This window comes from Chaetodon trifascialis, chromosome 17 (genome assembly GCF_039877785.1).
Source record: "Chaetodon trifascialis isolate fChaTrf1 chromosome 17, fChaTrf1.hap1, whole genome shotgun sequence".
Classification (NCBI taxonomy): Eukaryota; Metazoa; Chordata; class Actinopteri; order Chaetodontiformes; family Chaetodontidae; genus Chaetodon; species Chaetodon trifascialis.
Genome location: NC_092072.1, coordinates 8,449,686 through 8,477,155, shown reverse-complemented (window position 1 = coordinate 8,477,155; position 27,470 = coordinate 8,449,686). Strand labels below are relative to the sequence as shown.

Sequence of the window (27,470 nt, the reverse complement as noted above, 5' to 3'; positions counted from 1 at the left end):
CTGCGGAGGTTTTAACGGAGGCAGAGAATTTGCATGTGCAGTATGACCCAGGTGTGATTGAGCGTGTTGATTTAGTGTTGTATGGTACCTGAGCACAGTAGCCTGAGCACTAACCCTCCCGGCTAAGGCGGTGCAGGCTGAGAGAGCCTTTGAGGCGCACAGATTCACATCCGACATGGCTGCCTGAGCCATAAGAACAACTCCATGAATTATGAAAGGGCACAAACCCATCGCTGGGCTGCTCTGCGAGGGGAAGAGATGGAGAGAGAGATAACTACACATTGTAGATAGATAGGAAGATAGTGTAGCAAGCAAAGTGGAAAAAATAAAGGAGAGAGGAAAGATGCACTGGCACAATAAGAGAGGAAGATAAAGCGTGCATGTGTAGTGGAGTGAAAGGGTGTTTGTTTTGGAGCGAGGAAGAAAGTGTGTGCTTGTTTTTGTGTGAATTCTTGCCTGTCTGTGTGTGTCAGTAAGATCGACACTGCATCAACCAGCTGCGTAACTATCCGCCATTGATTTAGGCTCGTCACCGGGCCCACAAAGGCAGCATTTTCACACAGACATAACATACACCACCCAAGCTTTGTTCCAGCCTCTTCAAACAGTTTTCACTGCGGAGGTGTGACAGCACGCCAGGCGGGGATCTGCTGCCCACCATTTCCAGACCTCAGCAGAAAACAGAGGAGAGACAGAGACGGGGGATTTTTTTTGCACCAATTATCTAATGTGTGATCTTGGGGCCTGGCTGCCTGTCATGTGCAGCCTCTGGTTTATTCTGTCTTTTAATCTTTCTGGTAATCTTTTTGCCACTGCTGAGCCGGTGTCACAGCAGTGAACTCCAAGACAAGGCAATTCCATTAGGAGATGGCATGAGGCGGCATTCATTAGTGGCCCCAGCCAGATGCTGCACTGCATATCGGAGGAGGCGAGGGGCGGGGTGGAGGGGGCGCTGGGGTAGGATTTGATTCGATTCCTCCGGATAATGTTTTGTGCCTCATCACAAAAGTGTTCCAGAAAGGGTGTTTCCATATTCAGGTGGAGGCATTGTGGCCACTGAGAGAGCAGGTGGATTTCCTTGAGTATCATTGTGTGGTGTTACCAACCCCCCTCCCGTCCCTGCCCAACCCTCACTCCTGTCCAGGTCTGAATCCCTGAAGCCTCACCTGAGCCTGCTCAGTATTCAAGCCTCTTAACTGTCCTCTCAAACCTTCTCTCAATGTATCGCAAGTGTTCGAACAGAAAACAGGAGACACGTGTAGCTCTTCATCCCCCTGCAAGTCCTTCCAGTTTCCCTTCTCCTGTCACCGTCCGCACGCATTAGCAAACAGCAGCTGTGGTGTTAGAAATTGTCCTGAAGAAGTAAACATGCTGAAAGATGCCTCGGCTCGCCGAGGATGTCTCACGTGGAACGCTTTCACAGCGCTCCCCTCTTTATCTCCTTGCTTACATAAGTGCCTATATGTACCGGCAACCTTCACAATTCACAGCCTTGGGAGAGGGAGAGTGATGGAGGGGGAGAGGAAGGATAGAGCAGGAGAGAAAGCATGAAAGAAAACACGAAAGACAAAGGGAATGGAAGTAGAGGAGGACAAAAGGAGGAGAGGAAGCGCGCAGGTGACGCAGAGGAGATAGAGAGGGACGGAGGGGAGCGGGGAAACGTGGTCAATTATTCAGAAGAGAGAGGTCCGTCGTACCTTGGGAGCTGCTTTGAACATGCCTGCCTGGCATCACCTGCTAATGGGCCACAGATTGACATGCTACCTGAGCATAACCCCCCCATCCCCTCACCCACTACCTCTTTCTCTCCTCCTATACGGGCTCTTATCAGTGCTCTCCGGTGGAACGTGTAAATAATTACTCCATGACCACTCTGCTGTGCGAGCTGGAGGGTTGTTTGCACAAAGAAAAGAGGGTATATTTTAAAAGGGCGATGGGTTATTTTAAGAAAACGGGTGAATTATTTATGGAGGCCCGCTCGGATGTGTTTGTGCTTCTGTACGTTCGGTGCATTTGGGGAATATCGCAAGCTGGAAGTGACGTAACATGAGGTTGTTTGTTTGATGAATGCCGTGCGCAAGTTAATTGTATTTAGCCTCAGTCATCAGGGAGTGTGTTCGTTTTGCTTTGACGTTTCCTTTCAGAGTTTTCAAAGTGCATGATTGTGTGCGTTTGTGTGTGTTTGGTGGTCTTTAGGGGGTGCCTGCGTACCTTCGTAAAACCCAGCAGTTGCCATGGCTCGGAGATAAAAGACCAGATTATTCTACTTGGCATCCATTTGGTTGGCGCTGCCTGAATATCGTCCAGTCTAAATCTGACCCAGAACTACTTTCCTTCATCTTTTCTTTCTTCTCCTCCACCTCTCCCCTGCTCCCTCTCCCCTGTCTTTGTTCTCTTTCCTCTCCTTCGTTCTCGCCGATAGAGGGATATGTGTGCCAGCCCGGAGTAGGGGCTTAAAGACGGAGGTTTTTGAAAGAGAACACCCCACTGTGGTTGACTTCCTGCGAGAGCAGCCGAGCCCCTCACGCACAGAACTTCAAAGCTTGCATACCACACTTTATAAAGATAATAGAAGTTGTCTCATGGCTCATGAGCCTCTCTGCGGATTTACTCTTGTGTTAGATTTTACTCATATTTTCTCATATGCGGTTAGGCCTCACCTGCCCGCTTGTTCAGATGCTGAATTCCTGTTTGCTTTTTAGATGCATAAGCTGACGTGTGAACCCGTGAACCCTCTTAGTCTTTTTCTTAACCGTGTCCTCTGCTCCGTCAGTGGCCAGACAGTCGGAGACAGGCGAGATAAGCACTTTGTTTTTGGACATGGCCACGGCGGGCTAGCGGAAGCTGCCTGGCACCCTCGCTGAGGCCGTGTACTGTGGAGAATTCATCTTGATGAGAGCTTCTTTTGTGTGTCACATCCCCTCTGCTCTCTCGCTTTCTGTCCCTCTGCCTGGCTGCCTGACTCTCTCTCCTTTTAAGGCCAGCACCCTTTACATTTAAGCAGCAGTATGCTAGAAACAAAATAGAAATTGGTGTGTTTTCACGGGTGTTACGTCAGCTTTGTGACAACGTGCCTGCACCGACGGTCAGAACTTGAATTTTCCAGCTCTTATTTTGACTTCGGAGCAGTTTTAGCACTGAGATCAATCAGTTCCCGGTGAAAAGGTATTGATTGTTGATGCTGATAAAACAGCTTCAGTGTTATTTTAACTACCAATGTGTTAGAACAGCTTCATAACAACAGCAGAGCAGGTTGTGTTCTTTTAATGCACATTTTAGATGTTCACTTTTTTGTCAGTTTCCCACAATTTCATTGTCTAATTTGCACATGATTCATCGTTTTCTGAATTTAGACTGTTTTCTGCTCCATAATGCAGCAGGCACCATATGGCCACCAGGTCCATTAGGTGAAGGTACTTAACAGATGTTTGGCAGGATAGCAAACAGAGTATACGTACGGAGTGTATCAAACCTGGCGTTGGAATTATGTTCCTGTTCTGTTTTGAAAGAAATGACACTGATTTCATTATATTTTTGAATGATCGCTGCTTTTATTCAATGAAAGGCACACATTATGGAAGAAAAAACCTATTTCATTGATGCACATGTTCTCTCTCCTGTGTGAGGGAACATGCCCTCCCCTGTCTCCCCTTTAAAAAGCAGCTCCTCCTGTATGATTAACTGTGAATTCATGTCAGTCACAGCTAGTCTTGCCTTTATTTTGAATATCACTACGTGCATTCATTTCTTGCACCATCTCCTCCAAATCATTCTTATTTGCACCCAGCGCCCCATTCAACGGCCTGACAACACGTCAGATTCAACCTTGTTCGGAGCACCCTGCGTCCTTACCTGAACACATTCATGAACGCACACACAGTGGTTTTCCACAGGGTTAGCACGCTCCATTATCCATGTGTGAATGTGGGACCTTTGCAGGTGAACGCGAGGGAAAGCAAACGGGACGGCGATCGGTGCTCTTCATCATCTGATGCCATCATTCTGCAAAGTGGATGAGAAGCGAACGAGAGGCGCGAGTGTGTCGGGTGTGAGACAGCAAATGAGGACTGAGCTCGGCGGAGAGAGCGAGAGAGCAGATGTGGGCGATCAAGCCTTTAATAGTGAGGTGCAATTAGAGCCTCACCTTGAGAGAGATGGACCCTTGTTATCGCGGCTTGTCGCAGGATATAATCACACCACGAACTCAGCGGGATGAATGACTTTTCACGACTGGACCGCGGTCTGACATCACCCCGCGGTACCTCTGAAGGTTTTCTGTTATTAGGAGAGGAGGATTTCCCATTCTGCTTTTCCACTGCACCATTTTGCCTTTTGTGTGTCATCCATCATGTTCTTATCATTAAAATGTCAACATGACAATTTTGGATATAACACAGAATACAACACTGCTACCTTAGCCTCTCAAAATCTCAGCTGCATTAAAGTAAACCATAGTCAGGAAAACAGCGAGTTTATTGCTGCATTTGAGAGCTCACTAAAGTGTAAGCCATAGTCCGAGTTGCCACACCAATGCAAAGCCCAAAGCAGAGTGGCCAATTATAGCCTGAAAAACATTCCCAAGTGGTCCTTGGAAACATTTCACTGTAATAAAAGGAAAAAAAGCTGCCCAATGTCCTCTATTACATGTATTTTATGCAAAGAGTCTAGTTGGAGGAGAGCCACAGTTTAATATTCAACTGTGTCATCCATATTTCTGTTTGATATTTAAACTTCCTCTGTGGATGTCTAGAAAGTAAAGAGCAGCTTAAGCCACATAGATTAATCAATGAAATTTATGCCGCTTCATATTTCCTCTGAATGAGCTGGCAGCAACCCATGATGCTTTGCAAGTGATTTAATCAGAGGCTGGAGCTGTGGAAATGGCGTTATTATGTTGATCATGATCATGTTTTGTTTCCCTCACTGCCACAATTCAAATAAGGATGCCCACTGAGCCAGCTAGTAAACAAGAAGTGCCCTTTGCGTTAGGCCAGTGTCTCACTACGTGCCTTTTTTATTCATGGCTCCTTAAAACGGAGCAATGTCTTTTGTGCACAAGTTGTGAGCAGTTCAACCACTTCTTATGCTGCTTCATTGTAATAGATTTTAACACATTAAAGAGGTAAAACTATGCAGTATTCCACAAGAAAAAAGCTGAGAGAATTATTTGTGCATACATAAATAACAAATATGATTTTTTGAAAGTGTTTTCCTTTCTCTTTTGTCTCATTGTAAAATGAATATATTTGGGTTTTGGCTGTCGAAGACATTCCCTTGGATCGTGTGAACTGTGATAGGGATTTCTCACCATTTTCTAATGTTTTTGAGACAAAAGGATGCATTCATGAATTTCAAAAAAAAAAAAAAAAAAGAACAACTGAAGCTCTTGTGTCAGGCATTTTGATTTTCTAAATTTCCATCTTGTTTATCATCTTGTGGCCCCTTTGGAGTGTCCCTAACCCCCAGCTTGGGTGTATTTTTGGTCTGTGTTGTTTAACCACCGGGCTGGAGTCCTGACTCATCTCTGCATCATCTCCCCCACCGGCCTGGACTATAAATCCACGGGTGCTGCCAGAAATTCTGTGTTCCTTAATATGTGACACACTGCATGCCCCTCTCACATAGGTGTGTTCGCCTCAGTTAAGTTGGCCAATACCTCACATTTCTGAACGTGTCCCACGAGCCTCCACCCACTTTACTAAAAGCATGCTCGGAGCAAGGCCGGGGGAGACGGAGACACCAAGCAGCTGAACTGTAGGGTGGAGTTAGCAGAGAGTGTGTCCTTTAACTAAAACATCCATTTTCAGCCCCTGCGTCGGCAAGAATGGGCCCCGCGAGCTGCTGGATGCTGCTCTTTAGCTGAGGCTGCACTGTGATGCCCCACAGAGAGGGGAAAGCAAAGAGATTTGGCTTACAGCAGATCAATAAAGCATCACTTTAAAGCCGAAATTCATAACTTTCTGCATGTCCAAACCACAGCAGCATTTAATGTTGCACTCATGAAGTTGTTCCACGTCATTGTTGCTGGCGTACAGCGTAAATGTCGTGACCAGGAAACATCAGCACAAATGTATTAATTACCGAAGTGATTAATTCATTTGAAAGCTTCGGCATTTCTCAGCAGCAGAGTGTCGCCTAGCAGCGGAGCACACTGTGGATTTAATGACAGCTAGTCTGATTTGCGGTGATGTGAAGCTGCTGTATAGGAAGCAGCAGAAAACATGCCACGTCAACACCGAGGTCAGTCAGGGAACACGAACGCTGAGCCGCGATTGGTTCAAATTGATAAACTGCTGTTAAGGTGGTCAGCTTGAAAAGGTAATTGCCCTCAAGGTGTCCTTGAGCAAGACTTGTAATTTCTTCAGCAGAGCTATATACTGCGGGTGATGACCGACGCTGCAGCTTTACGGTGTATGTCCAAGGTGTGGATGTCTGTAAATGTTAAAAAAACGCTAGTGCAAAGCTTCTCTGAATTAAATAAAGGCCAGGAAAGAAATGTGGCAGAGCTCTTTGGAATGAGGGAAGCAAAGGTGGAAGGCCGGGGAATAAGCCGTGGGGAGGTTTGTACAGGAATGGGTAAATATGAAAAGGTAATGTTCCTCAATTTCTCTGATGCCAGAGTGGACAGAGGTTGTGGAGGAAACTGCTGGATGACTCCCAGTGGCCTAATAGTGATAGAAGAGAGTTGCAGCGTTTGCCTCTTCCCACAGACTGGCTCAGCACTTGTTCCACCCTCAATCCACCATTTTGGATCGAAACATTGTAAACCGGGCCGTTAATTGTGGCGCTAACTCAATCAGTGACGACTCACGAGAGACATCAGGCTTGTGTGCGCGCGTGTGCGCGCCTGCATGCGTGTCTGATGGTTGTCTGCGTCCTTTGTGCACATGTGTGCGTGCACGAGTAATGAGTTTGGGTGCTGAGGTACAGGGAAAAACAGCCGAGCCCAGCTTGTCCCTGCCAGGGGACTCGATTGGAGGAGTCTTGTCGGTGGTAAACACACGATCGGTGAGTGGCATTTAAGTCACGCCATTTCGCGCATCGGTAGTTTATCCTCCTGATGAGGCTGATGTTGATTACCCCAGAGAGGGTGTTTTTAAGGTCATCAATGACGACGACACGCTGACCTCATCTGTACTGAGAGAAGCTTCCACGACAGCTAGACAGTGAGGCTGCAGAGGTACACAGCGAGTACAAGATTATACATAATTACTTTAATAAAAAGTTTAATGAACTAATTTTTCATGGCAGCCATATTGGAAAGCAAAAGTAATGACAATGCAGTCACAAAAAAACAACTTTGTGCTGTTAATTAGACAGAGATTACTTACTGTTCGTGTGGAGGGTGTGATAGTCTGTGCAGCGACAAGAGCCTTTATGCAAAAGCCGATTCTTTGAATTGAGTCACACTGACCCCATGCTGCTGTTTTTAACTCAGAAAAGCTCTGTTCATAATTGCTTCACAGAAGTGCGAGCACATAAAGCAAGCTGGAGAGGAAATCTTTGGATATCGCTGCGAGAATCAGGAGGGAAACTGTGGTTTAGAGAACTTAGTATGGGAAGAAATAAAAGCACTTTGCTGTAATTTAGATTTCATGTTCCATAAAAGCCTCAAACAGTTATGTGATCCGTGCATTTGCAAAGGCTGATGCTCGTGTATTTTATTCCTACTGTACCTATCAGTATAAATACCCATGAAGAGCTGAAACCAACAAGTGTTTTTTTTGTCACATTCAGAAGCCATTACTGTCATTTCTCCTGCAAGGTTGGACTACGTTTGTCAAAAGCAACAACTTGTCTCTTCCAGCTGTTTTTAATGGATTTTTGGAAACAGTTGGAGCCTCTGGCAGTAATGTCGGGCGAACCTGCAGCACAACAAACAGCACGAACTTCAGACTGTGAAGAATACCTTGGTGGATTTAGACTTTTCATATCCATTCATGTCAGCAGAAAAAATAAAAACACAATGGCAGCGGTATCGTTTTCCTTGAAAGCCAGCAGCGCTCGTGCTGCTGCTCTCACTTTGATGCAATCTGGCAAAAATTACTATTCAGAAAAAATGACAGAGGACATGGATTTGTTTTAGTTTTTTAGCTCGGCGAGGCAAAACAAAAAATGATTGACATCACTCATGTGGAAAGTGAGGGGAATTTTTCCTGATAATGTTTCACATTTCTCCTCATTTTCTGTTACTGACACATTATTCTCTATGATGTTTGCCTGGTTTATTTTCCACTGCAGGAATTTCAGATTTTCTGTAGCTGTGGGAGATGCTCTGTTTCTGTCCACTGTATGTTTTTGAGTGTCTTTAGCTGTAGCGCTACCTCGCCATTGTTATTTATTGATAGCGACAGTATTCTCCAAAGACTCTTTTTAGCGCAGATGTGAAAGGTGCAGTCGTGCTATCTTTGTCTCATCTTCCTCGCCTCCACCCCCCCCCAGCTTGTGCAGCCTTTACTAACTAGCTGCGCACTCCCACTCATAGGAAAATGATGATGAGACAGCAAAACCACCACAGAGACAATGCACGGCAGAAAGAGAGGAAGAGAGTTGGAGAGAGGGACCGGGCTGCAGGAGACGAGAGACAACGAGAGAATGAGAGCCATCGGTCTCTTTTATGCACTTTTACCACATATATGTTCTCCCTCGGGGAGCACTATGTCTCTGTCTAGGCCTCTGCCTCCCTTTCTGCGCCTTCCTCTTTGTTGTCATCATCCTGTGCATTTCTCTCCCTCACGCATCCCCCCCCCCACTAAGTTATTAAATCTCCCCTCACCCTCTTCTTCTGTTTCTCCTCTCCTCCCTCCATTCCTCTCTGCCCTGCAACCTTTCTGTCTTGTGCCACTAAGTGGACTGCTTATATAACGGTGTGCACCTAGAGGGACTCCTCTCACCCAGCCAGCCTGTTCTTCTCACTCCACCCTTTCAGACTCCTTTTTCCCTTCTGCGCCACCTTACCTTCTCATTTTTTTCCCTCCTCCTCTTCCTTTCTTCTTCTGCTGCTGTCTCTACGTTTGGAACAAATGGACCTCCCGCTGCGTGGTTATGCCTAGTGAGGCTAAGTGAGAACCAAAACAGTAAAGTAACACCATCACATGTTCATCTAGTGTTGAAATAATTAGTCATATGGCAGAAAATTTATTAGCAATGATTATGATGATCGATTACTGGCAATTATTTAAGTTATTTACTAAGAAAAAAATACCAAAAACTCTTAAACTGTTTCAGTTATATGTCACTGTAAAGTGAATATCTTTGGATTTTGGACTGCGGACAAGCAATTTGAAGATGTCTTCATGGCCGCTGTCCAATTTTAATCGTAATTTTTCATGACTTCTTGACATTTTATGGACTAACAGATCAATAGATTCATCTAAATCTTAAAACAATAAGACTACTGAGCGCTTAAACACAGACACACACACACTCTTCCTCCTGCTCTCGCTTCCTTGCATCCAGCTCCTCTGGCACGCCGCCGTCTCTCACCTGTTTCTCAATGACTGCATCACTCTTTACACGCCGCGCGCATCCAGGATTCTCCTCATCGCATGTTTCCACATTCAGCGCGCTCTCTTTCTCTCACTTTCATCTTTGCTCTATCTACTTACCATTCTCTCCATCCCGCACCAATTGTACCTCTTTATCTATCTCTACCCCTCTGCTCTCCCACCATCTCAAACTCTCCCCCTCCTCCTCCTCCACCACCACCACCACCACCAGCCCCCCTCTCTAAATATAGTCCCTTTGAAGCATAGCTGTGTTGTCTCTTCCCGCAAGACAAAAGTCTGTCATCTCACATCTGAGCAGCAGGGATAGAAAGCACAGATAAGATTGATGGCCCAAAAAGAAACACTGGTTAAGAGAATTGATATTCATCTGCCTCAGCGTGTGCGTAAAGAAAGACAAGGGGTGGAGATGAAAAGGAGGATGGGAGTGGAGGAGAGGAGAGGATCCACAAAAAGGAACAGTTGCAACCCCACCATGAGAAAAGATGGCGAGGCAGAAAGAGAGAGAGGAGAGGGAGAGAGGTGCTATGACATTTCTGATCCACATTTTGTAATTGAATAATAATCTCTCTGGAGGCCTGACCTAGTAACATATGCACGTGTGCATGTTTGTGTGAGCGTGTCCACAGCTGTGTGTGTGTGTGTGTGTGTGTGTGTGTGTGTGTGTGTGTGTGTGTGTAGGTACAATGTATACACAGTGAGGGATGGTTGTGAGTGTGTGTAAGTGTGTGCTCCTTTGTATGTGTGTGACAGAAAATGTGTAAGAAAGAGGAGAGAACCAAACAGAGAAGAAAAAGGAGTGCAGAGAAAGAGGGGAGGCTCGCTCCTTAAAGGACTCACAGCACAATACCTCCACCTAGTGGTGTCTGGGAGTCATTACAGCTGTAGGTTACACATCACTGCAGCCAAGGACAATTCCCATCTCATCAGCTCACCTGCAGGAGCCCTTCTAATGACTTCTACTTTGTCTAATTACAGATTGTGTAATTTACATAATAAGTATACTTAGTATTATAAACAGCGAAGATCACAGCGTGGCAGCCGAATGTGAAATCATATCACATCATTGTCTCGGTTGTTTGGTGAGGAGCCTTAAATCAACTGAGGGGTTACTGTACCGTCATGTACATCGCGCACACACATGCTCAACCTTAGAGTGGCCTTCCTTACCTGCTAGCAGCCTCTTCGTCCATCAGCAGCGGCTGCAGAAGGAGCTCGGTCCATCATATGTACTGTGCGCAGGCCGGTTCCCCCGCGGCCAGAGCATACATCGCCACTGACAGGATATCCTTCCGCCTCAGTGACCCGGCCTGTAGCTGGCTCAGGGGGGAAGACAGGAGTACAGATTATCATGCTCATCACTGTTCTTAGCACTCGCCACGAGGCATTTACTGAAAAAATGTGTATTTTTCTATGTGGGGAGGGCGGAAATAGGTGTAATAGTTTATCTCTTGAAGAAAAGAGGGTGTTAATGTACACTGAGGGAAAAGTCTATAGCTCTCTGTCCTCTTTGTGATGCTTTTATTAACTTTTGTGCTAACAAGTTCAGTTGATTAACCAATTAGTCAATAGGCAATGATTTTGACATTTGATTAATCATTTAAATAATTCATCAAGTAAAAATTTTTAATATTTATTGCAACTAGCTTCTCAGATGTGGGTATTTGCTGCATTACTCTGGTGTCATTGTAAATTAGGTATCTTGAGGTTTCTTGCCTTGGGCTCATTTTTCACTATTTCCTGATATTTTATGGAGTGTAGAATCGATCAATGATTGATTATAAAGATAATTAAGAGTTCAACTAGACTAGTTCAGCATTTTGGGAAATATGCTGATTTGCTTTCTTGGCAGGAGTTCGATGAGAAGATAACACACTTATATCTGTTCAATATGAAGCCACAGACAGGAGATGGTTAGCTTAGCTTAGCTTAGCTTAGCTTAGCTTAGCATAAACACTGGAAACAGGGGGAAGCAGCTAGCCTGGCTCTGTCCACCTGTACAGAAATCTGGCCTCAGACACCTCTGAAGCTCACTAATCAACATGTTATTTCTTGTTTGTAAAGGGCAGCAACGACAGGTTTCAGTTGTATGTAGTATGTAGTCGTATGGAGAAGGGATTTTCTGGAGTCTGGTTGCCTGGCAGCCTGACGCTGATGACAAGCCCCCAAATGTCAGATTTTATTCCTTTAACAGATAATGAACACAATTCATCATTACTAATCCACATTTCTGTCTGTCTTTGTTCCACTTCTGCTCTCTCTCTCTCTGTTTTCTATCCAGGCTACGGAGGGAGGGATACACGGTGCAGGTCAGCGTCAATGACTACCTGGACATCTACTGCCCACACTATAACACCACCCAGCGGGGGACGCTGGAGCGCACCGTGGCCGAGCAGTACATCCTCTACATGGTCAGCTACCGCGGCTACCGCACCTGCGACCCCCAGCTGGGCTTCAAGCGCTGGGAGTGCAACCGGCCCCACGCGCCTCACGCTCCCATCAAGTTCTCCGAGAAGTTCCAGCGCTACAGCGCCTTCTCGCTGGGCTACGAGTTCAACGTGGGCCAAGAGTACTACTACATCTGTGAGTCAGGCCGCTGAACACCAGCGCCGGTTTATTGTGATGGATGGAAAAAGCCCGAGGATGGTGCACATCCAGTATTTTAATATCTCTTCAGCTGTCGTCACCCACATGAGTTGATGGTGCGTGGGTGTTGCTAATAGATTCTGGAAGTTCAGCTGAGGACAGGCGGTTGCTCGGTTGCAGCGCTGCAGTTTGCACAGCTGATTGTCGAGGGTGGTGCGGCCTGCAGAGGGCACAAGGTTGACATGTGTGTTTGCTCTCCGTTTCAGCCACGCCCACCCACCACCACGGCCACAGCTGCCTGAGACTGAGGGTCTACGTCTGCTGCTCCACCGGTGAGACCCCTTCTGTCTCACCTCCACAGCTCCCTCTCCCACCTGTTTTACACCATTTCCTCTCTTTCTGCGCCACTTTATCTCCACTTTCCTCTCCCCTCCCATGTCTTTCTATCTCCCAAACACGCAGAGAAACAGAGACAAAGAGGCAGAGAGACGCAGACAGAGAGAAAGAGAAAAACTGAGATCTGACAGTCTTGTCTCAGAGAGAGGCTTTTCTGCTGCGCGCTGTCTTGGCAAGGTTTTGATGATGGCGTCTTCTCCCTCGAAGCAGCGCTTTGAGAGTGATGGCTTAATGTTATTCTCTGTCTCAGTGCTATTACAGTAATGCTCTATCTCTCTCTGTGAATGACATGCTCTCGTGAAGCCGTACAAAAGATGTTAAAGGGAAAAAAAACTGTTTCAGCTGCAATATCCAGCTCCCTGCCCTCCTTCTCCCTCTGTCACTCTCCATCCCTCTCTCCCCTCCAAGCTCTCTTGACCATCCACCCCCCCCTCGCCGTCTATCTCTTCTTCTCTTTTTCTGGCTCTCTGATGCCTGCTGCTCTCTATAGTGTGTGTGTTATTTTTACCCTGGTAGCCTGCTCTCTCCCCTGCAGGCCTTTGATCAGGGAGCCCAGCGCTGAAAGCCTCCCCCTCTCCTCTAACCTTGTCAGCACTAATACATCCCACACTCAGGCCAGTGTCAGCCCCTGTGTACACATCACCTTAACACCCACCCCCCCCATCCCGGTGTCACGGCTAATCTATTGATGTGTCTACCACGCCTCCATTTGCTTCTGCGTGTGTGTGTTTGGGGGTACAAGAGTCCGAGCATGTGTGTGCCACTGCACATAGGTGTATGCCAGACATAAATCTTTTTAACACGCGCGCGCGTGCGTGTGTGTGTGAGCATGAATGGCTATGTGTGCATTGGTGCATTTAGTCAGTTTACAATCCACAACCTTTACTCAGCAAGGTCATTTTAACAGCTTGCTATCAAAAAGCTGTTGATTTCAGCTGCCTCCAGACCGTTTTCATTCCCTCTGCGAGCCTCCCACCTTCGCCCTTAAAAGCCTTAAAGATAAGAAAGAGATGTGAATATTCATGGTGTATGTTTTACATCTGCGAAAAGCTGCAAATTGATTGCTACCAGCGTCTATTTAAATCGTCTTAAAATGTTGTTTCATCCTCCTAACCATGCATCAGAATCACAGGCTCACACAGACACGCGCATTTCATTGAAAAAAAGAAGAGGAAAACAAACAAAGACATATTCACATGCACACCAACAAACCCACACATCATTCATTCGTGAATAATTTGGCAATGCAGGCTGAATGTAATTCTGTGTCTAGACGAACAGTAAATGTAAAAATGATTTCTGTCCGTCGCTTCCAAATGCTTTTAATCATCAGATGGAAGACGGAGTCGAGGTCCAGGATTTTTTTGGTGCTTCCTCAGCGGCAGGGGGACACCAACTGCTCTGCTATATCTGTATACAATTCAGCCGTGTCTAAAATGCACATTTTACTCAGTGTTGTCATTTTAATGGTGTGTTTTCTCTCCCTGTCTCCCTCTGTCCATCTTTGTTTCTCCCTTCTGCTTTTTTATGTCTCTCTCTCCTCTCTTTCTCGCTGTCCTTGTGTATACATATGTGGCGTGTTTCTCAGTTTCCCAGGCAGATGATGACTCCAGTCAGACTCCTCCCGACTACACAGTCAGGCCAAACATCAAAATACACAACATTGGTGAGTGACTCTCAGTTGCTGAAAATGAACAGCAGCCGATTGCCAGATGCTGGTCAGTATTTGGCTCTGCCTGCAAAGCTTCATTTATGTACTGATCATTGTGGAAAGGAACCAACCATTTGTTAGTTTTTTTATTCTGTGGTTGGGAAAAGAAAATCCACATGTCATAGCTGGTTGATGAGTAAAACTTTTAGATTCTACTCTTGAGAGTTGTGTAATCAGGGTTAGACAATGAAACACTGCAAGCAGTGACACTGTTTACTGTATTTACAGGCGTCTGTGTGAGAAAGCAAATATGAATGTAAAGCAATGAACGCACTTCACCCAACAGTAGACGCATGACATCTATTATGCAATTAAAGGATAATAATAATGTATCTTATTTTCATAGTTTTGGCCATCATTTCTATCGGTTATGATAACATAATAATCACCAAAGTAATACAGAAGCACCGAGCCGAAATGCTGAAAATTTGTCAATGTCATTATAAAATTCAGTGTTTCATTAGTTACATTAATTCTGTCATGACAGAACGCTAACTCATTTTAAGTGCCACTGTAATCTCTGGCCTCATGTTGCCTTACATATAAATTATTTTAATGAGTAGCACACAGTGAGTCATAGTGATTACAAATCTGGGGAGCGCTGAAACAGACGAGCATTAGCATTAGAACGAGGAGAAGAAAAGTCAGATTGATGCATCCTTAAATGCTCCGGTTCCAAGAAATCACTCCATCGCTGCATCCTTGCTTGTGAACGACTGAGCCTGAACCTGCATCTAACAGCTGGTGATACCCCACTTCACTGTGTTAACATGAAGTTAGTACAATTTCTGTAATACCAATAAGAATGATGGCCAAGACTATGAAAAGAAGACTCAGGCAGCGTTTAATCAGAGGTAATGTGTTTAAACTCAACATGCAATATATATAAAAAACAACAAAACTTAACCTAATGTACCCCACACAGGCCTTTTCCTCTAGAGCAAGATCCACAGGGTCAGTAGGGGTCTTGTAACGAATGAAAGGTCGATGTTTACCTAAGGAAAAAGCATGTCAGCGACCAAGTCAATTGTGCAGCTGAGTGGTTACATAAACCCTCTATTTTTCTCTCTCTTTCTCCATCCTCATCTCAAACAAAAGCCTCTTGCCGGGAATCATTTAGTATGCTTGTTTCTGGGAGCTGTGGGCAGTCTGTGACGAGGGCTAAGAGAGTGTGACCTGCCTGAGATGGAAACTGAGACCGGCAGACACAGAGTGAAAAGAGCTCTTGAGCCATCAGCAATGAGTACCTTCAGAGAGAGAGAGGAGGCAGAAAAGAGAGATACAGAAGAGACAGACGGAGGCTGGAGAGAGACAAAGTGAGAGAGGGAAAGTCAGGAAGGAGAAATGCAGCAGGAGAGCTGACAGAGAGAGGGACAGATAAGGCAGAGAGAGAGAGAAACAGGCAGAAAAGAGATAAAACCAGAGTGGGGGCAGAGATGGGGGGGGCAGAGGAAGAAAGAAAAGCTCAGTGGTGGGCGAATTGCTCAGCAGTAACTCAGGCTCGAGCTTACGTAGAATTTAATATAAAAAAATGCTCACTGGCAGAGAATCATAAAAAATCATAGCCTCTAGCTTTGTGATGCATTTTGCTGAATACATTTGGCAGAATAACAAAATCAGGACACGCAGATGTATGCACACACACACACACACACACACACACACACACACACTTAAAAACAGCCCGTACCCCTGATGGCCCTGCTGACCGCTGGACACCCACTCTGTGACTCACCCTCCGGACCAGACCAGCCCACAGACTGGCTTAGCATCAACACATCTCTCCCTCTCTCCCTCTCCACATATGTTTGGACTTGCTGTCTTCCTCGTTACTTTATTATTAGCTTTGCTTGTACGTCACATTTTCCTTATTTAACGTGGTGTTTTAAGGATAATTCCAGTCTATTACCACTTGGGGCTCTTTTTTGTAGTTTCGGCCATCGTTTCTATGGGTTGTAATGAGATTGTTCTCACCAAGCTAATTGCTAAAGTCAGAATCATGAGCATTAAAATGTTCATACCGGTTTTAAACAAATCCACGGGTTACACAAACTAACTTGGAAGAAAAAATGAAGGCTAGCAGTAAAAATATTACCCAATCTGTGTGCTGTAAACATTCATCACAGTTTATCATTTGTGAAACAAGATGCTGTAATTTGCAATCTGTAAGTAGTGCTTTGCAAGCCCTCTGATCATCTGACTCGCTTGTCTTTCTTGCAACATTAGTAAGTGTTTCCAGCTCTGGGCAATTTTACATAACACAAACTGCAAAGACAAAAGTTGTGATAAACCAGAATTAGTGTGACTGGAGTCACCTTTTTTCTGATTTTCATTTCCTAAAGCAGCACATCTCTGTCGCAGAGATCAGCTATAGGCTCATTGCTGCTAACATGATACAAGGATTCAGCATCAGTGTTGTGGCTTATGTCCTGAATTAAACATAACTTTATAGTCTCCTGCAGCAGAGCTTAACATACAATGCATTCTTCCATCTGTGACACGCTTGCCCTTAAACACTTTCCTCCTGTATTGAGTGTCTGCAGCAGCAGTAGAGGGCTGAAGGCTGAAGCATAAATTATGTGGTGGACCAGAAAGTGCAACCGTGACCAGATCAGTTTTAAGATGTGTCAGCAGGCAATGGCACACGTGATTCTTCTGTTCTGAGCTGCTTGTTATGTTGCACCAAGCAAACCCTCAGCGATCAGAAGAGCTGAAGCCTTTGGTTCAGAAACATGTTGGACCACCTTTGGTGCTGATCGTAGCTTTAGTAGCCACTTAACAACGGACATGTGGCCTCTTCTCCTCACAATCAGACTGAAACGTCATTTTGTGTCACTTCTAATCAATCAGTGTCAAATGATGCATCCAGTAAGCTCACGATGATGGAAGACATTCGCAGATGAAAGAGTTGTTAATTCTGTCTGTGGTCTCACAAGAGCTCACAGCTGCGTCAGTCTCATCCACGTGCTTGCTGCCATTTTTCTGCTGCTCTTTTTCATGAGGGAGGATGGCGTCATCATTCTGCTCCTCCAACAGGTGGAAACGGCCATCGGTGGGCATGACACCAAAAGTGTGGGCGGTGATGCAGAGGTCTGAAACCGAGCTAGTTGCCTTGCAGAGTTCAAGCTAAAATCTTGAGCTTTGAGAGCACAAAAGCATCTGTGCTTTGTACAGCTGAATACAAAGGTGCCCCTGTCTTCGGATCCTTGCTTTCATTCCACTGGTTTTATTGAGAACAATATCAGTTTTCACCTGAACGCTCCTCAAGTTATTCTGGACAAGTCCTGGTCTCGCTTATGAATGCAGGAAGCTGCTACAGTGTTCGTGTGTGCTCTGGCATTAAGGCATCGATCTGCAAGTATTAATAGAGTGTAAGCCAGTTGTATGCCCTCCACACTATTACACCTCCCCCACTGACCTATAGAGCTGAAGGTCCATCGCCTCATGTTGTTTCCGCACCACTGCGAGTGTGCCATCGTCGCGGCGTAGTTGGCGCGATGATTTATTGGACCAGACAACCTTTTTCCGCTCATCGACAGTCTAGAGCTGATGTTTCTTATCTCACTGTAAACGCCTTGGGCGGTTTACCGTGGACAGGAGAGCTGCCCCGCGTCCTCGTCTGTTGTTAAACCCCACACAGACAAGACCGCACCAGATTGTGCTCTCGGAAATTGATTGCTATATCCCACCATTGTGCTGTGATGTTAGGTGTCGTACTGTGGACCTTTGATAACTTGTTATGGCCCGAGGCACCTGACGTCCCCCACATTCATCTTCCAAGGGCGGCCTCCCTAAATAGCATGGGTTTTGAAGAGCTGCATATTGTGCTGCTTTGTGATTGCCAAAGCTCCTCGCGCCCACAAACAAGTCTGGAAGAACGCGCGAACTAAATCCGTTCACACGCCAAGCAGCTGTGGAAGCGGAGCTGTGTCTGCCTGCACTGGTTTATGTAAAAGATGAAGGGGAGCTAGCTTCTGGAGGAACAGGGTGTCTCTTCTTCTGGAGTGTTACATCTTACTGCTGGAGCCTCTCTGTGAAACCTTTTGGAGGCAACCTTTTGTGACCTGAGGCAGTCCTGGTGTACTCTCCCGCCTGCCTCGCCCACCTATTCTCTATTTGAGTTCATCGCCGTCGCTGTCATGTGTCAACGCCACAGACAGGCGCCTTTGTGTTCCTTAAAACAACTCTGACGTGGGCAAGCGTCACACACAACCAGGAGGAACCAGAGTGGTCGGATGGTTTTCTCTCAGACACAGACGGCAAAAACAAAATTCCGTACATTCATCAGGCATCAGCTGACATGTGATTATTGTCTCTGTCTGTTATCTCATATCACCTCCCTTGTTTTTACTTGCAGCCATCGCTGTCTCATTTTCATTTAGCGAACTTGAGACTAACGTCACAGTGAAACAGCACTTTTTAAGACATCTTGCGCCCTTTGTTTAATGCATTTCCTATTGAAAGCCTGTTTGGTTTGATGATATTTGCCTAGAACTTTTACACACTGAGGCATCACGATGACAACATAATAAAGTGAAAGTAATGGGATTTTAGTAGACAAACACATTTTTTGTCAGTTTTGGGCTACAATTTGTCAAATGGATGTATCCTTTCTTGTATCAAAACAAGTATTTTTCATCTCTCCGCTGTGATTTTCACCTGTTGGACCCAAATCATTTCCTAATGACACAACGTAATATCAGTATGTCGCATCACGAGGCTATAAACTCTTCCATCACGGCTCCCCTTCACCTACATCTCTCTTTTATGTCGGATGTGGGCTAATGTGACTAGCGTCAGGAAGAAATTGCAGCTTTCTTCTGCACTTAGTTAGATTACTTGCTAGAAAAAAATGATTTTTTTCCTCACAATGCAGCAAGCCCAGGTTGCCCTTAAACTTGTGATGGATGCGTAAGCACCAGAGCTCTGTTTGCTTCCTTTTGCTTTATTTCAGTGTATAACAACCCTCTGGAAATAATAGGCAAAATTATGCCGAGACAGAGCATAATGACTCAGTGTAATCCACTTTTTACCGAATATTATAAAATGTGTTCTCCCAGCTCTTTCTCTGTCTTTCCCCTCCAGCGAATGTTCTGTTGTGTCTAATCAATGGCAAGGCCACAGTAATTTGGTTTGATTGAAATCCCTCTAGGATAAAAACATCATTAGTGTGAAAAGAGGAATATATTAAAAAAACAGATCAGAAACAAAAGTGTTTTTAATTTTCCATCCCGAGGGGGGAATGGCCATATGTAGCAGAGCTGATGATAATTGGTGGTTTGTTGATAATTGCATCATGTCTCTTTCTCTGCATATGTTAAAGCACAATTTGCATGCGTCACATATTGCCTTTAGATTGATGAATTAATAATGTAGTAATGGTTCGTTTCCTTCAGTCTGGCACACGCGCTCTCCCACACACGCTTTCACACTCACGTTCTTCTCTTTTCTCGCTTCTCTCTCTCCAGACGAGTTTAACCCTGAAGTTCCCAAACTGGAGAAAAGCGTCAGTGGCAGCAGCCCATCACGCGACCGCCTTCTTCTCACCGTGGCGATGCTGCTCGTCTCCGCCGTCCTTTTGTCCTAGCGACTGTCATCGTGAGCGACGCTTCACGCGTAGCTGGACCGCCTCGTCCTAAGGGCTTTGTTTCCACCAAGTCGTTGATGTGAGAGTTGGCAGAAACACAGAAGTAGAGGTGAAACAGAACCACAATCAAAGAGACACAGAAAGAAATTCTTGAACTTACCCGGACTTGAAAAAAAAAAGGAGAGGCCTTTTTGCTGTCATATTTACACCAGTGTATTTTGACGCTCCATGTGTTGTTGGACATATATCTCATATGAATACCACGGCATTTCATGCAGGTGTGTTTGCCACAATATGGAGACCACAACCACAACCTATATTCCGAATCAGACTTCTGTGCTTGCCTGAGAGGTGGGTGAGAAGGTGGACCTGTAATGAGCTGGATGTACTACACACTCGTATTGTAGCATGGACATCAAATCACCTGAGGAATTTAAGCTGCACCGTCTTCAGCTGATGAAAGCAAGGTTTTTGAAGCTGTACGCTTTGAAGAAGGTGGCAAAGGAGGACTTTTGCAGTGGAATATTTAGGCCTTGGACCACGGACCAAGCAGACTGATGGATAAAACTCATCTTAGATGTAGTAAAGAGCAAGCTGGACTCTGGAACTGTTTTGATCTTACCTGTGCTATACAGGATAATTATATAATCAGTCAGTGATGAGAACTGCTGCCGTTGTCCCGGACACTGAGGAATGTTTTCACACTGGTGTGAGAGCTGCTGGTAATAAGAGCCTGAGGTGGTTCTTAAGAAAAGGGAAGGACTTTGTGAGGATATCCGCCAGCCTTTCAAAAATCCATTTTCGCCAGACATCAAAAACTCCCCTGGCTTTGTGATAGGTACAGATGCAAAGCCTGCATTTCTTAGAAGATAGCGAGTGCCCTCTCAGAACTAGTCCTTTGTCTGCATTTCCTGCCTTCACACTGTAACAACCCTAGAAAAATACAGACCCTGGACTAGTAATTTGATAGCACTTAGACTTGGTAGATGTGTGTTTTGTTCCGCTGCATTTACCTTCAGCACTTCGCGTAGATTTTCCGGATGTCAAACCTTTCTCCTCGCAGCAATCAGCAGAGTCATTCAGAGCACCACTAATTTACAGTTCTTAAAAACCTCTCTCAGCAGCAAGTTCCCTTTTAATCCCAGACAGCGCCATCTATTCCTTTTCCACTTCAGAGGGTCCCAGCCAATCAGTGCTGATGGCCATTATAGCAGTCACGGTCACCATGGAAACGACCCCATACAGTCGCCAGAGCGCGGCAGGTGCCTGAGGAGAAATTGTGCTTTGAGTCTCAAAGTAACGCTGCCGCCATTTTGTTAAAAAAAAGAAAAAAAAAATGAAAAAAGAAAAGAAAACACGTGTGAATGTGCAAATAAAGTTCACTTTTTTTATATTGTAATACAGGACAACGTAGGCTGGCATTAATCAAATTACAATGTTGTGCTTTCTTAATTTATTTACTTTTCAAATGTATTTATTTTAACATTAAAGTATATTATTTATCTACCTAATTTATTAGTGTGCATTTGTAGGCCTTTGCTCAATAAGCTATTGTGCCATTTTTTTATTCTTTTTTTTAAAGTGTGGAATTTTTACTGCAGCATTTTGCTTGTGTAGATAAATAGTCAGATGTAATTCAGCCTGACGCAAGGAGAGGGTTCTTGGTTATGACTAATCAGTAGGGATATACACTGAGTAACTCTACTCTCATGTAACAGATACTGCTAACCAGAGCATGTCATAAACCAACTGTGAATGCACAGACAGAGCAGATGCTGATGGAAGGGCAGCATTCCTCAAGTGCTGCACTTGCGAAACGAAGGAGTCTGCATTGTAATGTATATTTATAATACATGCCGGTTATGGAATGTGCGTGCGTGTGCACAAGCGTGTATGAGCGTGTGTGTGCTTTATCTGCCTGCTTTTCTGCGTGTGTGCGTGCGTGGGAGCGAGCAAGGGGGGGGGGGGATAACATATGTGTGCACATTTGTGTGCGTATGTATGTAGAATGTGTTTGTCCGCGCTTTTCGAGTATGTGGCATTTAGAAATTTCGTACCCGTTAAGGAGTCGTTTGTAGGATCTGAATATGCAAGTGTGTATGAGAGAATGTGCTCTTCTGTCATGTTAGTTTACGTTACGGGGTTTGGAAAGCGGGCGAAAAGCATTTACCGATGTTGAGGACAACCACAAGAAATGTGTTTACCTTTGACAAGAATGATTAAAAAAAAAACTGTAAATTGATCCAAGAATGATTAAAACAATGGCAATTAAACTCTTTTTTGCAAATTTACTTGTGTGTGTTTGATTGTAGATGCACAACAGGCTTCTTTGCACATAAATAAGGTGCAGCCTTCTCTGTCCGCCTCTGTCTGCCCTTTCTTTATCTCAGCAGCGACTCCTTCACCTTCACTCACCCTGCACTCACTTCTGTTTGTTTTTCTTGAGCACTACTTGAAAGCGATGCTCTGCCTCTTTCTCTCACACTCCACTTTCAGATGTGTTGGCTGTGAGCTTACATGTAAACAGACAGCACTCCTGCTGCACGTACTCTTGGTGTAAAACTATCACCCATTCTCACTTGGCCCATCTCGCTCCGGTTTCGCAAACACTTCGCCTGCCATAAAACATAATGACAGCGTGTTGGGGGGGGGGGGGAGTCACGACTCCACATCTCCCACTCTGTCCGTCTCTCTCTCTCTCAAAATAAAAGTAAAAAAAACACCTGCAAGCCATTCATGTCTCCACAAATCTGTCTCTCCACATCGCTCTCCTTTGCCTTTGCCCCCGTCAGCTTCTTTCTAATCTTTGTACGCAGAACAGAAAGAAGCTGACAGTGGGGAGGGACATGTCTCAGATGCACTAATGTCCACGTCAAAAGGGGACAGAGGGGGCAGATAAGATTTTGTCTTTGATGTTGCACATCAGGCCTGATATCGCAAGTGAGAGAAAGAAGTGGAGCACATTCGGCTGCCGGCTGTCATCTTCATGCTTCTCACCTCCAGACCTGGGTCAAAGGGTGTTTGCAAGTGTGTGAGCGTCTAGAGGGCTTGTGGCAAGAAAAATCTAAAGCTAATTTAATATACCTGACAAAGTGTGAGTCATTCTTAACCAGGCAGGTACAATCAAGTGATCACGTCTATTAATTTCTGTTTCACAGCTGCTCGACTCTGCTGTGAGGGAGCAGCGTCTGATTCTGTCTGACGTTTGTGCATTTAGCTGACAGACTGATAATTGTTGAATATTCCAGTAGGTCTTGGCTTACAGTCCCATGCCTACTTATAAGTTTGGACTTGCACATAAACGTTTCAGTGCTTTGACACTGGGGAAGAGGGGAAGGGTTTTAGCTTCTGCTCCAGGGCCTGAGTTGACAACTTAAACCATCATTTTGCAGAAAATCAGCCTGTTCCATTTTTTGGCAGTTATGTAAGGGTATTAACGCTGTCATATTAACACCTAAAATTTGTGTCTGGAAAAGCTTATGTTTTGCTTGTGTCTAAATGAAACATTAATTGATCTGCTTACTATTCAAACGAGAGGATCACGAGGGTTGCCAGTGGATTAAAAATGCCTACCTTTCCCCGCGCAGCTGACACACAGCCTCACGTTTCCACATGAAACAGAGATCTAACAAGTGCTCTGTCCAGACACTAACTAAGGACGACATCCCATTAGCAAAAGGAGATGACCTCTTCTCCGTTCGCAGGCATATTATCGTTTTCTGAATCATTTACTGTGAGATAAGCCATCTGTAGCATGGGCTCGCCTGTGCCGTCGAGAAGAATTCCCCTGACAAACTGCGCCGTCTGGCCCAAACAATGAAACAGATGCCTCCTCCTCAGAGAACTTGTTATAGCGCAGGACATCAGTGAGAAAATCAGTGAGACTAGCGCTGCCTTCAAGTGCTCCTTGCTCTCAAGGTTGGGAGTCATAAAAATGAGTTGTGGCGCACTCAAATGCCTCTGGCCACAAGATGATGTAATTGACAGAATCTGGGATTTTTAAGTGTTTTATTTTTGGAATAATGCAGCGCAAGAAAAGAATTTGGCAGATGCTTTCGTCCAAAATGTTCCCCCTACACGCAGTACACACATATCAGTGGTTGCTGAAATGTGAACAGAAGGAGGCGGGAAGTGAACTCTAACTCTATGGTTTATGAGCAGCCACCTGAGCTACTGCAAACCAGGAAATCTATAATTTGTGCAGGTATAATGATTAGTTTTTGCTCAAAGCTTCTACATGTTCGACAACTACACGTTGAAAACAGCCATCATGAACACGTACATTAACGCCAGTTATTTGCCCATGACTTCAGGGTCTACTTTCTTTGGAGCTCAGCTTAGATACGTGACATTTATTTTAATTGAAATGCTTTGCAGTCGAGAACAGCTGCCAAGTCCCTCTCTGTGTTCTTCATGTCATCAGTGCCTCAATGCCTGTGGACATATTAAATATGTTAATTCTTTTCATTTTCTTTTTTACAGTTTGTACTGGATTCTTGTTATTCTTGACAGTACTTTAAGGTGGCATATGCACGGTATACTACATGTGCAAGCGTGCGTTTATCATGTGTAACAAGTCCGTTTTTAGTTTCGTGTGCTCAGGTTTTCCAGCCAAAGACAAAAATATCATGATGTGGAAAACAGCTCTCCCAGATAACATGTTGCAGGACAGCAGATATTATGAGAATACTCCATACTTAAATCAGTGTAACCACCTGTTCTACTTTCCACCCATAGGTGTCGCCAAAGCTGTCTTTCAGCCGGCATCCCTGCTGGGGAAATTTCCAGTGAGATGCATACGGGACATCTGCAAAACATTATGCTACAGATTTACTGTAAGTATGTTTGCCTATGAGATAAAAAGTGAATTCACAAAAATAACAGCACCCGCTTGGTTTGTGTATTACGTGGCCTGTGTTCCCTGAAGATTTTACTTTATTCATCTAAGCAGGTCTGAATGCAGGTTAAGCTGCTGACGTTCAGTGGGACTAAAATTATTGTGTTTGATCCATATGAGGTTGCTGAGGGACACTCAGTCCTAACAACATGATGGAATATGGAGAGAGTTGAGAAAAATGGGCAAAGAAAAGTCGAGATAACTTCACAGAATCTCTTATGTAACTGCTGAAAGGTTGAGCTGACCTACTGCACTAACATTTGCTCTCCACATATCTGGATTATATTAGTTCAGGGGTGAGTCATCGCTGATTAAGAATAAATTTAGATTTCTACATGAAACATTATAATGTCAGCTATTTCTGATTTTCAGGGAAATCTAAATTTTTTCTTCTCTTAATCTGTGCATATTGGGACAGGTTTGTTGATGTTATTTTTTAATATTATGCGCAGACAGAATGTTGCCATGTGATTCTGTCAGTACAACAAAGTGCAGTACACAGGGCTGCACCTACTACTGCAAATGAGATCATGTCCTGAGTTTTCCTTCTGAAGATTCAACCTGAGGGGAGTTCACACTGCATATTTTATAAGCTGATTCCAGTATATTTTAGACTTTACATAATTTGTTTACGTCAATAAATCCTTCAATATTTTCCCACCACATTTTCCGTCCTGGTGGTGAGGAAGAGGCTTTAAAACAGGCATCATGTGGAAATGGGATGTTTATATGATGGATTAAATGTGAAAATCCAAATAATGAAACATGTTAGGGCCTCTTTTGGTGTCTGGTCAACATTTTCTTTGTATTCTTCAAATCCTGGCCATGACTCTGATGGTACTGTCTGAATTGTTTACCATGGTGAAACACAAAAATCTAGCAAATATGCAAGAATTGTTGTTTTGCAGTTGGTTGAAATGTTTGTTGTTGTCCCCCACTTTTTGCCCATCTTTCCCTAAAAGTTACCGTGAACAGGTACTGAAGTCACAAAAATCTCGTTTTTCACAACCTGCCTCAAATACCTTTTTTTCTGGAAGTTAGTTGGTGAGACAGTCGATACTCCTCTCATAACTGACACTAAAAGAAAACCCTGATCCAAAAAAAAGTTGGATCGCTGTGTGAACATAAACATAAATGCAATCATTTGCAAACAAACTGTGTTTACTGACAGCGGTTTTACAAAGTGCCCCTTTCAAACTCAGTCATGATACTCTCACCTGTCACCATTGAACCTGTTTACCTGTGGAATGATCCAAACAGGTGTTTTTGGAGCACTGCACAACTTCATATTTAGCATACAGACATAAGAATCAATATTTTCATCTAACTCTCAGCAAGAAAGCAAATAAGCACCTATCGAAACCCCAGGGTATTCCTTTAAGTGAAGTACTTGAGTAAATGTACTTATGTTGCATTGTTTCGTTTCAAATTTCTCCAGTTCTGGATTATCTCCAGCACTGAGTGAACTCTACTGACTTCAGTTCCACAGCTGCAGTATGTGTCTGTTCACCTGGTCACAGGTGGGATCTCACATCAGTGTCTCATCTGAAAGCATCCTAATGGGACCTTTTCAAATCTTGCCAGGATTTTGGATTCAACTTGACACTCGTACAGCTTCGGGTCACTGTGAGTCAACACTCCTCCTCTGCAGACAGAAACTGACCCAGGTGGGGGTTTGAGCTGAGATGAGGTGAGGAGGCATTTTGGGATACAAAATGACATCATTTAAACCTTGGGGAAATGTGATGCCAGCTTCTGCTGCAAAGACACTTCATAGCATAGGGGAGGATGACGTGACGGGCCGCCGGTGACGTGAGCAAGCCATCAAGGCAGGTAACGAGTGTGATGTGTCTGTGTTGATTTCATTATGATTCACAGCTGCTGATCTGATACATGCAGCGCTCAGGGTGAAAAGGATCTCAGGGGCTGGTATGCAATCTCATTAATAGTCTCTTTGGAGCTGATAATTGGCCCTCAGAGCAACAAGTCGTGCTACAATCTAAGTGTGTAATCTTAATGTAAGAACAATGTGGCTTCCTTGAAACAGGCAAAAACTTTGATTTACCAAACAGTCCAATGGACTCAAATTATATCAAAACGTCTAATTTCATAATGACAGCCCACTAATTTAAGGTTTTATGAGGCAGACGTTCTTGGACATGTTAAGAGAGGCAGGAAAATGTGAATGTGCATCTTAATTAGAACAGCGTTAAGCTTCCTAGAGGGCTTTGCTTTTGCGCACATTAATTTGGGCTCTTGCCAATCCTCTCCAGATCAGTTGACTAATGTGTTGACAAGTGGAGAAAAGTTATCGCAGAATATCAAACAGACCACATTTGCCCTCTGCAGCAGCCTGCACTCTCACACCAACGGTGTGTGTATGTGAAACTGTTTTGAATATTAAAGAGGGCAGGATTTGAATGTAACTCTGGGCTATAAGAAAAAGAGGTAAATATCAAGCTGCAAATGGAATAAGATTTTATTCCCTTTGAGTTGAGTTCTTCAATATGTATTTACATTTATAAACATATCACTGAAGTCTGACTCATATAACCTTTTTTCCGTGTAAACCGTTATCTGTTTTTCCATTTAACAGGCTAAAGCTTCTTATGAATTATAGAAAACACATTTGAACTCTCTGAAAGCTGCACTGTTTCTTTGCAGAAACTCTGTTAGCAAAAACATCCCTGGCCATCTCCCATGTGTGAGTATATTCATGGATGTGAGATTTAAGACGCTTTAACTGCAGCTTCCTCTTGCTGGCGTTGACACAGCCTTCTCGGCAGA

At 44.5% G+C, this 27,470-nt stretch overlaps 1 protein-coding gene across 1 annotated transcript in view; it reads left to right on the top strand.

Annotated features, from left to right (window-relative positions):
• Window positions 1-22,077, top strand: part of efna3a (ephrin-A3a) — a 56,659-nt gene extending 34,582 nt beyond the window's left edge. Inside the window, exons 2-5 of the mRNA XM_070985249.1 lie at window positions 11,788-12,089; window positions 12,359-12,424; window positions 14,077-14,154; window positions 19,668-22,077. Coding sequence (XP_070841350.1) covers window positions 11,788-12,089; window positions 12,359-12,424; window positions 14,077-14,154; window positions 19,668-19,786 — 565 coding nt within the window. The 3' untranslated portion in view covers window positions 19,787-22,077. The remainder of the gene's footprint in view (window positions 1-11,787; window positions 12,090-12,358; window positions 12,425-14,076; window positions 14,155-19,667) is intronic.
• The last annotated feature ends 5,393 nt before the right edge of the window (window positions 22,078-27,470 follow it).